The sequence below is a fragment of the Sycon ciliatum genome, chromosome 3 (genome assembly GCF_964019385.1).
Source record: "Sycon ciliatum chromosome 3, ocSycCili1.1, whole genome shotgun sequence".
NCBI lineage: Eukaryota > Metazoa > Porifera > Calcarea > Leucosolenida > Sycettidae > Sycon > Sycon ciliatum.
In genome coordinates, this window is record NC_088645.1 from 2713811 (window position 1) to 2732811 (window position 19001).

The 19001-nt window shown below is 45.9% G+C and overlaps 1 protein-coding gene across 1 annotated transcript; it reads right to left on the minus strand.

The window, feature by feature from the left end:
- Nucleotides 1–7112: 7112 nt before the first annotated feature.
- LOC135812422 (uncharacterized) lies at nucleotides 7113–8830 on the minus strand. The gene has a single exon (XM_065325795.1). It carries the CDS (start codon nucleotides 8772–8774, stop codon nucleotides 7647–7649), a length of 1128 nt encoding a protein of 375 aa, XP_065181867.1. The 5' UTR covers nucleotides 8775–8830; the 3' UTR covers nucleotides 7113–7646.
- Nucleotides 8831–19001: the final 10171 nt, after the last annotated feature.

Sequence of the window (19001 nt, forward strand, 5' to 3'; positions counted from 1 at the left end):
TCAAAGGAGGTACCACATACACGAGGTCGGATAGCTCGCCACTCTAGCGCCTGAGTACTCTAACCACCGAAAGTAGCGGGCAATGCGTAATGCAGCAGCACTAGAGCAGCCAACCGAGAGTGCTCAACGAGACGAATGTCGAGGAGAATAATACCTACTGTTGTAGACAGCAAGCTGTTTTAAAACTATCATACTGTGGTTATGGGAGCCAGAAGATTTTTTATTTTTATTTATTTTTTTTACTATGTTCACACTCCCAGCTCGAAAATAATAAAGAAAGACAATGATACTGAGACTAGGACGAACGTGACAACTATTGAGCAGGGGCTGCACCGAGACGCAGCAGTGATGGTGGGGCATTGATGGCTCTGCCGACCTGAGGTCTCGGCATCACGGCCAAAAACACGCACCAAAAACAAAAGATAGAGCTGTACGAGTCAGCAAAATGAAAAGAAAGGAAGGGTTAACATCAGCGAGTGTGCGGGAGAAACCGTGAGACTATTAACAAATTACAAGGGCTGTTACTGAGAGGAGCATCATCATGGCTGATCATGGCGAGTCGGTTGTCTGATGGTGCCGGACATACATGTACATGCACACAGTTATCAACCTCCTCCTGCACAGACTAAAATATCGCAGGCTGGAGTATGCCCTCTCTATTTTCGTCCTCCTCGCAACAGTTGCGGGCTTGTCGTTCATGAACAGGGGTGCTATCGTCCCATGACCACGCCAGCCAATCATGTGCATTTGGCTGTAACATCTTCTTCGTTTCGAGTATTAGAACATCCTCAACATGCATGCTGTTAATAAAAAGTAAAAGATCGTTCCTCATGTTGCCTAGCCATCTAGTCACTGGTAGATCTCTGGCTGGGCTTGGTAAGTATTTGTCGCCATCTGAAGGGTTCTGCAAGCACATGAGGCATACCACTTTCTGTCGCCAGCTTTCAGAGATTTCGTTGCCTACGGTCAAGCATCTACACGCATCCGTGCATAGTCTGTCTACATGTACATGTACATGTACATGTACGTGCCGCTGTGAACATTGGAAAGGACTCTCATATTCTCTCTCGCTCTCACTCTCTCCTTCAACCAGCTGTCGACTTGGAAGTGATTGGTCCCCAGTAATCACAACCCAGCCGCAAGTCCGTCCTTCTTGTTCCGCTACTCACAACTGCCACAAGCTTTCAACTCCACACCCACAGCAGTCTGTGTCCTTTCTTGGGTAACCACACAGCTACGAGACACACAAGAGATTCATAACATTTTACAAGCACGGTAGCCTAGGGTACAATGTAATTCCGATGCAGATCGAAGGAAGAAACCCATTAACAGACACTGGTTCATTATGCGAATGATATTTTCCTCCACTTCTACATGTATTGTTAGTTTGACAGCATGAAACAAGGTTGCTGTCAAACTAACAACAATTACATGTGTGAACTATAACAAGGTTTATCTAATACTAGTATTGGAATTTCAAATTTGGACTTCACGGAGAATTTCAAAGTTTTTAGGAAATTAGAGGCCACGTGCCGCGTACTGCTCTTTTCTCTCCGAAACTCAACACTTGCAAGCCAGATATGAAAGAAAGAAAAAAATCATTAGTCACACCACCGGGACTCGAACCAGGGACCTTGCTATTCGCGAGCAATGCTCTAACCAACTGAGCTACAGTATGACTCTCATCCACGGGGATGGTAAATCTATCCTTCTTCGATCAATCCATATCTGGCTTGCATCATACCGGCAACTCACACCAATCAAGAGGGCCCTCGGCCATTCGCTTGATATCATGGGGAGCGCATCAAACTATGTCCACTGCGAGCAAATACAAAATAATGCAATATCAAATTTGGACTTCACGGAGAACTTCAAAGTTTTTAGGAAATTAGAGGCCATACGCCACGTACTGCTCTTTTCTCTCCGAAAAAGTAATAGCATTGGACGAGCTGAAGCGACATTTGGATTACTTTATTAACAATGTAAGCGATGGAGACGATGCAAGAAACAATCTAAAGGGTAAGGAAAAATACATGTAAGAAGAAAAAGGCAATGGAAAAAAAAGATGATTCGAACAAGTAATCCAAATGTCGCTTCAGCTCGTCCTACTTATTGCCATATTAAATTTACTAGCACTGGGTTATACATGTATAAGATGTGCATGCATGTGCTGTACGTGCACCAACATGTACATGTACATTGTATCTTTGACACTTCTTCTTAGTCAGTAGTTCAGGACCACTACATGTCGTACAACCATACACAGTATGGAGGTGAATAGTACACTGGAAACCAATACACCAATCGCGCATTCTAAACAAATAGTAGTGCATTGCGTCACCCACTCAACACAAGCGAGTGGTCGTCTGGGGTCAGTGGCAGTGGGGTGTCCTTCTTTATGTTTGTTGTTCTCCTTGCAGTGATATTAGCTGTTCTGTTGAGGGTTTTTTGTGTCAAGAGAGGATCTCGAACTGCCAGTTGAAGCCTGTTGGCTTTCGTTTGTAGGAATGCTTGCCTGTCACAGTGCCACATCACTGTGTGGTTTTTGGTTGTACATCAAACAGCAAATCATCGCCGCAATTGTCGTTCCATGTTTTCACTAGCGATGGCGATCTGAAAAAGAAATGGCTGGTGAAAATTCGCCGTGACGAGCGCCAGGGTGGCTTTGCTGTAAACCCTTCAACGCACGTGTGCGGCCTTCATTTCACGGAGGACGACTACCACTCGGGCGGACGTGTTAGGGCCAGGAAGACGGAGCGTAAAGCGGCCAGGCTTATCAAGGATGCTGTTCCAAGCAAATTCGATTGCTTTCCCGATCATTTGCGCCCTGCAGCTTCCAAGCGCAAATCTCCGGCTGTGAGACTGCCTTCGGAGCCCAAGTCGAAGCGCAAATCAACGGACGAAGCAGCTAGCCATCATGCCTCTACCACCGCTGGAGTTTCTTCAGTTTGCGCAGTTCCTCCTAGTGTTGCACCTGATGCACCCTCTGCTGCTTCTGACTTGGCCTCTGGAATCAAGAGACAATCATTAGATTTTCTTCACATCCATTCCCTAGATCCCTCTCTTCACACCACTTCAAAGGCCACATAATTAAAGTTATATTTAAGGAAGGTGAACTCGAAGCGATCGTTTGTACACTTGCATTGTACTTCATTCTCTCTGAGTGCTGCCTGTGCAAGACAAATGAAAGAATCTCTTAGCTAGTAGTGGTCCTGTCGAATCAGTGTCTGTTGACAGTGCGGAAAGGGTTGTTTCCAGCTATCAGTATCATTACCATTGGTCTGCGACTATAATTCTGCTGCATTTAGCATGGGTAGTGGCTCAGCTAGAAGGGTTAGGGCTGTCCATAGGAGCACTCTCTGTTCCTAGGTATTAGGTGCATGCGCTTCTGAGAGCGCCCAGCTAGTGCTTATTGCATACACCAGACTAATCACTATGAAGGTAAGTACTGCTGGTCCTTATAAATGTTGTGTTGCTGCGCGCAAGTCTGAAAATAATCGAGTATGTTGAGATGTTGCCAGTTGCGTTTATCGTGTGTAGTACAAAACCGGTTTAGCCAGCCAGCAAGGTCCGCCCATCAAGCTAGACCCTTCCAGGTGGATGTCTATTTCTGCAAATGTTTGTCGTGAGGCTTCATTCCGCAGTGAACACAATCATGTAGATTGACGGCTGTTTGGAAGTGGAAATGTTCATCATAATAGTATTCATTGGGTTGAGGGAGAGATACAAACGGGAAAAAGTCTGAAGAAAACATTGACTGTCTGAGTCAGTGTCACCACCAGGACTCGAACCAGGGACCCTCGCTTGTAGCCAGCGACGCTCTAACCACTGAGCTATGGTGTGGTCGTCATCCCAGCAGAGATCGTTCAACACTTCTTTCAGACTTCGTAACTCGCACTTCCTGTGAATCCACACAGGCGGGTGGGACGCCGCCCTCACTGTAACCCACAATAATAATAATATTGCACTTTAATAGAGCACTCTGATTTTCATGCTTGTTTGAGCTAGTTCAAAAGTGCTTTTTTGCTCGTTACAACATTATACTTCACTGCCATCCGTTCGGCCAGTGACGTAGGTGTGAGGCTGCTGCCATCACAAAGAGGCGGAAAGGGCAGTCTTTCGTCTCGGCGGGCTGTTCGTCCTGGCGCGTATCGCCACCCAGTCGTGCCAAAACCATCCGTGATTTTATCCACTCTTTCCTAGGCTTTAGTGTTCGTGTTGTATTCAAGGTCAAACCTTCTCACGTATACAACAATAGATCGAGCGGATGCGCATATGCATGATAGTGTTTGAACAGGCCATACGACAAGCATTAGCATGGCGAGCGAAAGGTGAGTAAACACATTATTATAACAACATGCAAGCTGTCTGATGATCGGTAAAATGTGTGATGCTTGAACTGCCTTGAAGTAAATTAGTTAGTTACAGCTAAACCAACCTTCGCCTCCAGTGTGTGCAACTACACAACGTCACATGATTGTACAGTCATGTACACGTATCCATGACGACTGTGCTGAAAGTCAGGAAGTAGATCTACTCGTCCGCACACGGTGATAGTGCTAGTAGTAGTGCTGAGTGTGAATCGAATGACTCTCCACCTGCATGGAGTGCTAGTGCCGGCCAGCTGCACCTCGACACGGTCTCCTTTCCTTGCCGAACTCGTATCTACGGGTTTGCTCCGTGAACTAACTTACTTGTGAAGGGGCACATTTGGCATCCCTAACTACTTGCACTGATCTTGACGCCCTTACTTAGTCGAAGTGGCTGAGACGTACACATATGCTTCGAAGTACACTGACGAGACAAATCAGTACAGTTACAATAGCGAGATTACTAAAGTAACACCAGCTACCTGCACAGCAGCCCTCTGCCCTCTGCCCTCTGCCCTCTGGATGCATCGGGCTGCTGCGTGGTAACTACATGTATACAATTCTCAGCACAGTTACATGTAGTTTGGGAACTGGTCCAGGCGACAGTTTTTTGGATAATTAAAAAAAAAACTTTAGTCGGATTTCAGTGAGCCCAACTGCACATACATGTAATTACAACATTCGCCATAACCAGTGGCAAGCCGAAAACGGATGTGCAGACCTAGACAGAAGCACTAGTAGTTCAGCTGCTCAGCTAAACCGATAACCAATAAGGCACACGGCATGCACTCGACCTCAGTTGGCGGTTTGGGCTTCTACTTCTCCTTTCACCTCCACCTTGAGCCCCAGTCCGGCGTTTCGATAGCGGAGGTCAGTAGTCGTTAGCAAGAATGTGACCTCCTCGGAGTAAAGAATGTGCCTAACAGAACGGAACGGAAAAAGAAAACATGCGTTTGAAGCAGCAGACACTTGCACCACTCTGTGCCTCTTGCGTTCTGTGCATGTACCGGTAATATCGTATTGTACAATCATGTACATGTAGATAAATAGTGGGCTTCATTGTCTGCTCCCCCCCCCCCCCACACACACACACATACAAACTGCATAGCAACTCATACAGCAGACTATTGACCTGTGCGGAATGTACATGTACATAATTGTAATCAAGTACATGGCGGTTGCTTCAATGCTGGAAGATTGCTCGATGCCCGTATATAGGGCAGAGTGTTTCACACAATAGAGAGACAGAGGAAGCTGTGTTTGCGACTCCTACTTTCATCACGTTCTCAATGACTCGTGAGCATCAGGCAACTGAACTTAACGGAATATAGGTTGACGATCATGACAAGGTGAAACTCAGTGTCCAAACACAGCTTTCTTTCTCTCTCCATTGTATTCGGTGCGGAACTCAGATAACACTTACCCCTCCACCCATGGGAACTGGAACTGGAAAGTGTACTTATAATAATTATTATGATTATTATTTGCTCGCAGTGGACATAGTTTGATGCTCTCCCCATGATATCAAGCGAATGGCCGAGGGTCCTCTTGATTGGTGTGAGTTGCCAGCATGATGCAAGCCAGATATGAATTGATCGAAGAAGGATAGATTTACCATCACCGTGGATAAGAGTCATACTGTAGCTCAGTTGGTTAGAGCATTGCTCGCGAATAGCAAGGTCCCTGGTTCGAGTCCCGGTGATGTGACTGATGATTTTTTTCTTTCTTTCACATCTGGCTTGAAAGTGTTGAGTTTCGGAGAGAAAAGAGCAGTACGTGGCATGTGGCCTCTAATTTCCTAAAATAATGATTATTATTGATTGTATTATCCGTGTTACGTATTATCCGAACGTAATTCAGAGCATGGGGGATGCACCTGAAAACTGAATATTGAGCACGTCCTTGATCAGTGAGTGCGTTCGATTATGCACGCGAATCGATTCACGAATCGATTCATGAATCGATTCGCGCTATTCACATCACCCCATGTGAATAGAGTGAATGGATTCCGAATCGATTCCAGGGCTCCTGACATGAAATCGAACGACTTGAATGCATGCGAATGGATTCATGAATCGATTCAAGTGTGTAATCGAACGCACTCACTGGCAGCAATGCTGCACTGTACAGGTACGTACATGTACATGTACATGTACCAACACCCTACTGTGCTATACTAGTATGCAGTCTATGCAGGACTAGCGCCGGCCGTCCAGGTCCAGGCCTTTGACCTCCGCCGAAGTGCCGAATGGGTATAACTATGTTACGTCTTGTTAGTATTTGTTTCGTATTGTTTTTGCCCGCAGCACCAACAATGAACCAGGTGGTCTTAGGCACTCTCTCTCTCCCTCTATCTCTCAGACTCTCTCACGCTCAGTACCACTCTGCGACCCGCTAACCATGTTTACCAGTACGGCATGGCAGTAGCTGGTGGTTTTGCCTAACAACCCGTTCTGCTGACTCATTCGGTCAGCGAACTGCTCATGTCAAGTGTGCTGCATTTCCTCCCCTGTGCCTATGAAACATTTGCACAGCACGGACATGGAGAGAGTTTGCAGACCACCCATCACATGTGACCCTCAGATTGCAACTAAAATGGACAGACACAAGTTCAAGCCCTGCATACTAAGTCGTATCGACAGGCACACCATTTTTTTGTGTTGATCGATAATCTTGTTTCACTTCGCATACACACATTCACACGCACACACACGCAAGGGGGCTCGGACTCGAAAATAGAAGGCTTTGAACTGATATTGCTACAGCTCATGTTGAGCATACGCATAGTGGTATAGTTATGAGTGTGCGTTCATCCAATACCGGTAACAACACAAAATAATATCAGTCCATGCTGGCAATTTGATAAGTTTGGGATTTGGGCAAGCGGCCTATACCAACGGGTATTGCAATAACTTAAAAATTAAAATACCGAAATCTGACGAAGAGACGTTGAATGGAGGGAATGGTTATGTCTAGGATGTAACCGAGATTCGTGATTTATGAAGCGGACGAAGAAGCCTTGGATAGACAAAGGTGAGAAAGACAAGAGAGGGGGAGAGAAGGGATAAGAGCGGATGAATCTGGTTAGACAAGGGAGGGAAAGAGAGGCGAGCGAAAGTCTAGTGATTAGAATGAAGTGAACGGAAGTACCAGTATAATGTATGAACGGAAAAGTAGCAAATTGTCAAGTCGTCAGAAAGTAGTAATATTAATAGTCCGTTCAGAAGCCATACACGTGAACAGTTCAAGCACCATAATGTTTTGGATACTGCGTTGTTACACTGGTCCGTTGAGGAGCTTTATGAGAGTAGGATCGCGATTAGCCGCTCGTTGAAACTCACTGAATGATATCAGACCGTCCTTGTCCTCATCCATCTCCTCGAACAGTTCCTCCACAGAGTCCAGCTCAGCGTCAAACATGGGATGATCGTGTCCGAATACACTGCCTTGACCTGCCCAGCCCTGAGTGAAGGACAGCGTGGAGCTGCGGCGCGACAGAAGCGTGCCCGTGGGACTGCTGGAGTTGCTGCTGTGTCGAGATGATGTTGATGATGTGGGTGTGGAGGAGAGGGTGGATGCGTGGCCGTACGGACTGCTTGAGGTTGTGCATACCTGGTCTTCACTCAGCGGACACAGTCGCGACTTGTCCAGCCTTGGGCTTCTGGGCAGTGAGCGGCAGTACTCTGATGATGGTGAACTTGCGGTGACGTCACTGCTGCTTGTTGGACAGCCAATGACGGACAGAGATGGTCGGGTGAGGGAGACCATTGACAGACTGCGCTGCTGAGAGAGGCGAGGAGCGGGACCACGGTGCGTAGATTCTAGTAGCGACTCGTAAGATGTAATGGCAGACGAGGTCTCAGCCAAGGACAGTCTGGTGTCGCTACGTGGCAAGGTGGAGCATTGGCAGTTGGGACACGTACTTTGCCTGGTGAGCGTTGCATGCGATCTCGACTTTCGTACTGGTCTTAGCGCCTCCAGCGCCGTGCGAATCTCACAGAACTCGTCCAAGGTTACGTAGCCGCTGCCGTCGATGTCATAGACTTGAAATGCGAATCTCAACTTATCGCTGGTAGTGCCTCTGCCCATCACGCCCAGCACAGACAGGTATTCGCTGAACGAGATGAAGCCGTTTCCGCTGCGGTCCATGGCGCGGAAGATATGCTTGGAGATGCAGCTGGAGTTGCCATACGGGAAGAACGCCGCATAGGCCTGCGTGAACTCCGCCTCGCTGATGATTCCGCTTGGGTGCTCGTCCATGAACTCGCGAAGGAGTTTCTTCACCTCGCAGCCGCTGAAGTGTTTGGAGGGATTGATGACGCTGGCATCTTCACCAGTGGCCGAACGTCCCATGGACACTCTCTTTCTCTGCAGCTGAGCCGCTCGGGAATGAGTTTGACCCATTCTAACTGTTCTGCTATCACACTAGAAACAATCTACAAGCCACCAAACAGCTGATCGGAGACAAACAAGCAAAGGTGAGTGCAAGAGAACCTTCTTACAACTCGGCTATCCCTTCTTCTGCTCAGTGATTTCTCGCTACCCGATGTTTCTGGTCTGCATTGAAACAATCTTGCTCCTTTTATGCTCCCCCAGTGTCCTCGCTCCCAGCCCGCTCGCAGTGTAAAGGTTATAGCCTTGGGCTGATGGTCAAGGTAATGTTGTCCGGGACAGACTGGTCTAACTGGTGCGAATGCCGATGCATGGCAATCGACAAGCACGCCCCCAAACAAGGAGCGCGACGCGACACCCTGCCGGGTTGGGACTCGCCACGTGGCCACACAGCATCAGCGAGCTAGCTGCGAGGCTTCGCTCCGCTCAATAAGCAATGGGCTGCGCAATCCATAGGCATAGATCATCGTGCGGAGAAATTCCCGGAGAGTGCGCGTGCAGCACTTGAGAATGACATCGCTGCTGTAACGTGTTGTACTATCATGACCATGTATTGTGCTGGTATGACGTGTGGGATCTGATTTGAGACTGCCTCAATGCAGTTGCATCCTGCTTGCTTTAATAAGCATGTGCCTTTTAGCTAGACTACATTAGTACATACATGTACAGTAGGTGTACGTGACTTTAATATCGACATGCGGCAATCAGCAAAAAGCATAATAATTATGTATTTAGAGCCTAGCCTGCTAGGCGCGTAGGCCTAGGCTAGGGTCCGAGTAGTGCACGCATACTGAGCATGGCCCCACCTGGCGTTCCAATTATCGATTGAGGCGAGGCGATGTGGGTTTTCTTCAGTTTTTAATTCCCAACCCAAGCATGTGTCCAAAGCTCAGTCCATCCCGCTAGTATTGTACATGACAATAGTAAATTGTGATTGCAGCGCGCGTTGGGACACACACAGAGAAAGCTTTTACTGAAATAGCATGATGGTGTTGCTCTAGGCTTCTACACAGACTCTGTGTGTTACCTAGTGTGTCTGAGAGTTTCGCAGTAGACTTTACAACACAATACGAACGAACTGCACACTGAACGCCGTGGTTTGGTGCAGTCTCCGAAGAATGTAACCCCTGCTGCCTACAGCTACACCAGACGCACCATCGAACCCCCACCTCTCCCATGCTTTGTCCTATGTTCACCCACAATGTGTGCTGCTGCTGCCCACCGTTGTCGTAGAGGAGAATAGAATAAATTCTCAAATGCAAGTAGCGTCATGCTGTTCGTTGACCTTGATGTTCTTGAGCCTCATCGGCGACTGAACACTCCGTGATCCAAGTGAAAAAGACAGAAAGGTGATACATAATAATATTATTATACTTGTAAACTTATGGTCCTCTCTCTCTATTTTTAATTATAATTATACGTGATCGCCATATCATGCAGAGATGGGAGCAGCAGATTATACTAGGTACTTGAAGAGCATTACATTTCCGCTATTAAATCTCGTACTCTAGCGAATTAATGCATGGCAGGATGGTATGTTTTAGAATCGCTATCAACAGAACGAGCTGAATAGAGAATGGTATGTGATTTAGAAAACACCTTCAGCTGCCAGTTTCGTGATGGTTTTGCCACAACAGAAACATGTCACAACGAAATACATCATTCTGTGTCCAATGCCAAAATGGGCCTAAAATAGTATCGTTACGTACATGTACATGTACTGTAGCTGGTCGTACATTCACACCAACCCTGCAATATCAGTGTGCTGAAGAGTTTCCCTAGTTGTGTAACACCCCGCAGGATTGATTTTGTAGTGTTCTTCTTCAGATTGTTTGCAATCATTTCACCACGCATTCCCACAACTTGGCTACATTGTACCTAGCACGACTCATACATGTACATGTACGTGTATCTCGGCATGAATTCGTGATGAAGAGTGTTTTCGTAATGAAAATTGCAATGCTGCTTGGCCATACCAAGTATGCTGTGTGGTCATTAGGCGAGCGCTTTGATGAAAATAATTAATGATGCCATTGATGGGCTTAAAAACACTTCAGTAGCTAGCCGATACGGAGACCTCCTCGGTTTAGGCTAAGGCCTGTGGAGAATCCATAAATACAAGTACAAATCCTGGTCCAGATGTTATTCGTGCGCGTTCATAATTTCCTGTGAGCCGATCGAGGGAAGTCTAAAGGAGTTGTTGTCGTGTTGAGAAACGCGCCCCTCTTCACCTTCGAGTGTCACTCTCTTGGTCTAAGACCGCCAGCCCTTTGCTCTACGTCTCTCTCTCTCTCTCTCTCTCTACATGTACATGACATTGAACGTGTGGCTCTCCACCGCAGATTCCATAAACACCGGCGTTTATGTCGAGCTACTACGCGTTGCGCTACGCAGTCTGAAGTGCCCAGATGCATGCACTATGGGCGACAACCCCTGAACTCGTAATTTTAGTCTCTCTCATTTTTTTGTAAGGACTTGCCGAATATGAACGCTTGATGGATGAGCAAACCGATGTGATCAAATATGTTCTTCACTCTTCAATACAATCATTGTTAGATGGTTCACGCGCACAGCATGCAGTCCGTCGCGCCGTAACATCTCCGATAGTCACGGACATGCCAAGGCAATAGACACATTCATCTGCTGTACATGTATATGACCTAGGAGAGGGCAGTGTGTCGTGGCATGGCTCACTCGCAGACAGCCAACGGCGTCCAAACATTCGACGGTCCCTGGCCTATGTGACATGCTAGGGGTTACATCATCATCATCGGATCATGCCTGTGATCTCCCTACCTTTCACCATGGAACCGGAAAATGCGCCGCTCTGCCCCAAAGAAGTCGACACGGTAGAGTGGGCAAGTCTCTAATCAAGGTAAGATAAAGTTGTACCACTTGTGCGCACGAGAGCCGTGTACTGGTACTACTGATCATGCACCTGTTGCTGGCATCCAGGCATAGAATTGATGAAATGCATCAGTATTTCGCAACTACTTTTGAAGTACATTGATAATCTGTGTGTTAACCCCTCATTATACTTATAGAGCGCTTTCAGTGATGACTCGGCAAGCTGAACAATGCCGTGTTTTACTGACATTGAGTAATATTGGGACAGGTTTCTTTCTCGTGGAGCCTCTCTATTCCATTATGTAACAGGTTCTGAGCCTCGCATACATGTATTTAAGCACTCTTCAGGCAGCTTTTCCAAAACTTTTTCTACGTGAGATTGGGACATGCGCATGTTCGGTGGTGGCAAGTGAAATGTGACCCCTGATTTCCGTCCTAGAGTGCAGCACCGATTCAAGCGGTGTCTATTGCGTGGTGCGTTAAAGTCGCGTGCTGGGTCTTTGTAATACGAGCGGACCGAGCTGGGATCGCATTTCAGTCGCCACCGCTGCTGTTTGAAGACGTCATGATCAGGGGAGATGAATCATGATGGTCAGAGGTCTGCTTGGGAAATCTCTACCCTTGCATAACTATCGCATCATGTTGAGAGCACACGAGAAGTCTGACGAATCTTCGACTTCGACTCGTACTCTCGTCAAGTGCAGACTTCGGCATGCAGCAAGAAACGACTTGAGTGATCTGGACTTTATGTACTGATATTGTTGAGAGTAAACATGAGGATGAATCAAGGGCAAACAAAGTGGGTGGGAGAGGGGGGGGGGAGTTGAACACACATGTACATTGTAATCATGATTATGTCGCCGAGACACTTTCAACTGGGCTCACAATAGTTTAATGTTCTCTGAGTCATGGTTAGTCGCCAGGCGTATCCTGCTCATCTCTCCGCGTTTCCTAATTTGACATTATCTCTACCCCGAGTTTGTCACAGTTTGTTGGTGATATGTTCCTTATTCGATAGCAGGGTATGGTAGGTGATGGTATTCAAACTGGCGCACACTCTTGTGGATATTGATTGGCTACTTTTACCCCGATTCTTGGAAAGCGAACGCGTTGTGCTCTCAGCTACATGTGCACATGTATACCACAAAGGCAGAAGAGAACAGAGACAGCCGGCTAGGTCATGTTGTAACGCTGCGTTTCATGCACATAAAAAAAGTAAATTATCGTGTCCGTTCCCGAAGGGAACTCGCGACGGCCGCTAACACCTGGTAAACCCTAGCGGCAGATTTAATGCACATGGCAAAGCTAAGGCAATCCTCAGACAATTCTAGGCAATACGGAAACTGTCGCTATTGTGTGTACATGTACATGCATACTGTGGGAGCTGCGATTTACCTTGGTACCTTTTTGTCAGGACGTTAGATAGTGCAGCCTTCAAGTTCAAGGGCGGCCAAACGATGCCTGGTCGCTCTAATCATATAGGGAGGCATCCTTGCCCTTAGTGATCACTTCCGATGCTACATGACGCATATCACGAGATGGCTGCACCTTGGTAGGCGATTGGTGCATGCAATATCCTCATAGTATCATATTCCCTTGGAAATGTCCTGCCAGGGAAAAGGGCTTCGAACAATCGGACTTGGTATCTTTCACATTGTCTACTTAAATCCATCACCCCCACACACATGTACATGTACAGGTAAAGTGTACTCGTAAAGTGTGCATATAATTATAATAAAACTGACTTTGTAAACTGATTTCTATTTTCCTCTGGCTTGATATTTCCCCTCTCTTTTGTCCTTCATTCTCTCTCTTTATTCTCTCTCTCTCCCTCTCTCGCTCGCTCTCTCGCTCGCTCTATCTCTCTTGCTCGCTCGCTCGCTCTTTCTCTCTCTCTCTCTCTCTCTCTCTCTCTCTCTCTCTCTCTTTCTCTTTCTCTCTCGCTCTCTCTCTCTCTCTCTCTCTCTCTCTCTCTTTCTCTCTTTCTCTCTCTCTCTCTCTCTCTCTCTCTCTCTCTCTCTCTCTCTCTCTCTCTCTCTCTCTCTCTCTCTCTCTCTCTCTCTCTCTCTCTCTCTCTCTCTCTCTCTCTCTCTCTCTCTCTCTCTCTCTGAATCACTCGTTAACATCACATTACCTGCCTAGCCAAATCAGACAGCACAACCAGCTGCATGAACGTACATGACATACAATGTAGTCGACCTGGTGGAAGTAGTGCATGGTGAGGAATACATTGTCCTACATGCACATGGACGTGACCTCCTATTGTCCTATGGGATGCAGCAGGGGATCCCGCGTGGACCACCGCTGTGCTGTGCTGTGTGTGAACCTTCACTCCAGCAACAACTCGAGTGTTTACACGACTCGCAAAGCACACTGCACTTGGCTTAATCTAATACATCATTATTCGTGCATGAAATGAACAATATGGGGTCTGGAATCCATGCTCTGTACATGTACATGTATGTACTTCGAAGTACATGTATATGTAAGCATAAAAGGCCCAAAAACATCAACCATCCAAGGCGGACTAAAGATGGGATTGCACAGTAAACATCCTGCTTGTCGTATCCAACTCTCCTGACAAACATCTCCTGTCTCCATGGGCCAAACAAACTTTCAAATTTCTACTCATCAATGACAATATCGCTATGGAAGAAATGGAGCAAGTAAGTTATTGTTGTGAATTCGTGTTTCACGCAAAAGACAACCAATAGAGTAGACTTTGAAACCAACCGGAATATACATGTACATGTTTAGCTAAAACATATACAGTCAGACCTCGCTTAACCGCACACACATCCGTTTTCCACAAAATATCCGGATAGGCGAGGGAACCGGATAATCGAACACACATACTAGTACTGTATGTGTACATGACACATGCTGTAAATCGGTGACCAACAATTTTCTTCCGGATGGCGAGGGATCTGGATAAACGAGGACCGGATAAGCGAGGTCTGACTGTACATGTATTTTTATATGTACATGTACTTGTACATAATATCCGGTACCTGTATGTACCTTTAAGTCCTTTGCTGCAAATAGTGCTCAATACCCTAACAAGGGCAGAGCGTACTACACAAGGCAGAACAACAGAGACCAACATCTTCTCGTCACTCCGAGTTTCGTGTTCAAAAACACGAAACTCGGAGTGACGAGAGATTTTTGGTCTCTGTTGTTCTACCTTGCATACATGACCTCATAATGGCTGACGGCACGATGTGCTAAGCATATCGGATGACTCCAGGCTAGGCATTGGCGGATAATGTTCGAAAAGGTGGCAGATTCTGCTGGAAAAGCAGTGAAATTGGCAGAACCATACAAACCTTATGGCGGGCAATTCCTCGAATTCTGCTCCATTTCTTTATCCACATACCAAACATGCATACTTACCAGAAAAAGTACCGAATTCTGCCAATTTTTCTGCCGGCATTATCCGCAAAGGCCTACTCCAGGATCATGGATGGCATCCGTGAGTCCTAAAAAAATTATTGATACAGGTACATGTACATGTACATGGAGCAGAGCTGGCCATATCCGAGTAGTCACGGGCCGTTTGTGAAGACGGCATTTAAGTACAGTCAACTTCGCTTATAACGACACTCGGCGGGGCATCAGAAAAGTGTCCTTATTCGCGAAGTGTCGTTATACCCGAAGTCTCATTACATGTACATGTATACAGGTAGTATGGACTTTGCTCTGGGCATGGAAATTCTGTCGTTATTCGCGAATTGTCGTTATATCCGCAGTCGTTATAAGCGAAGTTGACTGTAGGCCGAACTACCGGCCATGGTGCAAGTTACCACAGACATACATGTACATGTACAATCATGTAGACAGCTCGTCGCTCTAGCACCAGACTGCTCCTACTACTGTACTACTAGTACTACGAAAAGTAGTGAGCCATGCATAACGCAACAGTAAAAAATTAATGATTGTATAATATTAGAGGAACCGCACATGTGGAGAGATTGTCATGACCGGTGGAGACTCTCATTCTTAGAAACGTTTCGAATGGCGCTCAAGAACGCTACTTAGTACTTGTGTGCTTGTGTGGTGATTAATGCTGAGTCACTGTTTACATGACTACTGTACTAGAGTCTTGAAATTCAATTAGTCGCTCATTGCACTTTGCATGTACATGTACCCATGTACCCATGTAGAAAGGAATAGGGGCACATGTAAAAAATGTTCTACAAAATAGGCAGCCGCCAGGGGATAATATTTTTGTTTGCGTATAGACATGGTTAAAACTGGTGAGTGGGCGGTATGTGGCGTTACTCTTGCCTTTTATAGTGCCCAACAATTCAGATACATGTATGTACATTGTATTCTGACGGTCAATCTGCGGACAGCATGCCGTTTCGTTCTTTGTGAACTCACCAGCACAGCACAGAGGAAATGACCAACCTGCCATTGTATTAGTAGCCAGTAGACAGATTTATCAAAATACAGTGAAACCTGTCTAAGACGACCACCACTCAAGGGACCTTCAAAACGTGGTCTCTGTTACCAGGTGGTCTCCTTATCCAGGGTCATTTGACTGGAAATAGCATGCCTTGGCTCTGGGTTCAATGGTCTTCAAGGACAGGTGGTCGCCTTATCCGAGTGGTCGCCTTAACAGGTTTACTGTAGTGCTGAACTCTATGTACTGTACTGCACGAGGCACTAGTATAGCGACCTACGCTACAATTTATCATAATAATGCATATCTGTTCATTAGACTTCATTGCGATTGTTTCGGCCAGTAACTCTGAGCTCAGCTGGCGAGATCTACAAAGAACCAAAATCGAAACAGATACATCTAGAGATAGCATTCACTCTTCGCGGATCCCTCACAGACCTCACAGTGGTAAAGCAACACAAGCATCTTGGTTTGGTCATTGACTCAGACTTATCGTTTAGTAGACATGTCGACTATATCTGTAGCAAAGTCAGTAAAGCTGTTGGCTACGTCGTGTCTCGCGGCTCCCATCTACCGCTTTAATGCATTCGCCTTTTTTTATCATTGCTATATTCTCCCCATTTTTCTCTATTGCTCAACCACCTGGTCATCCCTACTAAGTAAATCGTTAATGAGTACCCTGGAAGTCCACAATAAGAGGATACTGAAAGTCCTTTTCCGCAAACCATCATACTTTCCTTCTGCCGAGCTGTATGATATGTTTAACACCTTCCCCATCTCTAGTCAAGCTGATCGAAGGCCACCATGAAGCTCGTGTTCTAATAACTGCTAATTCTTCATCAACATTTGTTTCTCTTTGCCTCCAGTAATGTGTAATATTTATTTTGTTTTGTTTTATTTCGCTTTGTTTTTGTTTATAGTACTGGGGCCAATTCAAAAAATCGACCTCTAAAATACATGCCTTGACACATGTTGGCTAACATGGATTTTTCGGTGTTATTTGATAGATAATGTCTTCAAGAGTATCTTGGCCCAGTATGGCGTGTCCAATCGCGTCCAAAGGTCCCGAAATCACCCTCGATAGGAATACAAATTGCCGAAAAAACTAAGTTCTCATCGGCTATATTCAAGCATTTTCAAGACTTTCTCGGTACTATATTGACTGGACCTGGGAGTTTTTACCCTTTTATGTGCCAGGAGCTATAGTAACACCGTACATACACAGGATGCGAACCGACGCGTACACTGATTTTGTGCGAGAGTTGGAAAGATTGAACATCAAGTCGCGTAGTTGTGACATACCAGAAATGTGTTACCTCGTTTGGACACTTTCTTCAAAGTTTTGCATTGACTCGCTGGCGCTTTTGCTGTCGGAACGTCCACGAATGGATCGATGCTAAATTCAGCAGAACCTTCATTATAATGTAATCTTGGCTCCCCGAAAAAGTAGGCATGATTCCAACAAGGAGCAGCACAACAATTATGTGTGGAAAGCAGGGGAAAGTCATCATAGCTTGCCAAGCCAGTTGTAACTATTCATAGGACTAATCTACAACCGTGGAACGTTTCAGACCTGGCTAACTTCATCGGGCTGGAATGAAGGCATTTACTTTGTGAGTACTGCTGCACAGGAGGTGTTACAGTGGACGAGCATTTGATTCGAATCTACAAGAGCGGCTAGTGTTAGTACCATGATTTGAACACACCGACCGTGGTGATCAGCTACCATTTGCACAAAGCCTATTTACCAGCTCAACAGCTCTAGGACAACTGCCTAAGGAGTGCCATGCTGCAGTGAGAGGGAGTAGCTATGTGGTGTGGAGTGTTACAAAAACGAAATCCGAGTACCTGGAGGTAACCTATCCCAATATGCAACACCAGCAGTAGAAGAAACATTTCCTTGTCACAGAATTTGATGGCTGGGCCTAGGCAGTGTGAAACTACCGTTATACTTATAAAACACTAACTGCAAGAAAGAGTCCGATGTCCAATGTCATGGCTTGTCTCTCCTGAACTGATCACGGCACGTAGTTGATGCGATTCAAGAGCGGCGGTGAAGAGGGAAAACATGTTCATATAATACCTCATGTACTAGTGGCTAAAGAATTGTCCCTGACTGCAGAGCCAACAGTGATGGTGTAGATGGCGGAGTAGAGATGGGCTCAGCTGTACGGCGTAGAGTTTCCAAAGCTCAGACGGAAGAACAACTTCAGTTAAAGTGAAACACATGGAAGCGAAAGTATTCGCATCACAATGTTGGGATCAACCTGCAGCTATTCACCTGTGAGCGCTGTCCAACTGCAGCCTTGAAGTCTTTTCAAAGCATTTAAGTATAGTGGCAAGCTAGTCAGTGTTTGGACTGTTTTAATATCTACTAGTATGCAAAGGATTTTGGTATTTTCATTTTCATCATTTTTTCGTTACAGCACTGCCATCGCATACAAATAGTGTTGTCCTTCTTACATTGCTGCGAGATCTATCGTATTGTCTACACGTACTTCGAGTAAATTAGTTCAGGTTGAAACTGTCCTATAGCACTTCTTTCCTTAGACTCTGACAGTTTCCTACCACCTTTTCCTTCTCCTGTTAGTACTTGGGTTACAATACCTATTCTCTCAGTTGAAGTGTAACGCCGAACCGTCTGACGCTTCTCTCGTGTTTGCAGTCTGATAATTATAGTAATGCATGCCTGTAAATAGTCTCATGTACCTGCTAGCTGCACATACTATGTACATGTACACGTACCTCAATGCTAACATTCGACGCGACATGTAATGTACATGTACATGTCCAATAACCAAGTTTCACCGCACTTTGGAAATAATTTTTAATTTTGTTTTGACACTGTGAAAGTACAGTACTTGTCGCCGTACTGTATCTACTGCTTATTCTGAGCAAAATGAGGTGCTACTTGGCCATATACATGTCAGTAAAAATGGATATAGGAGCAATTCTAGTTAGGTTGCCATGGTAATAACGGCCTTTTT

Coding starts and splice junctions, on each gene's coding strand:
- LOC135812422 (XM_065325795.1), bottom strand. CDS start 8,774: ATGGGTCAAACTCATTCCCGAGCGGCTCAGCTGCAGAGAAAGAGAGTG.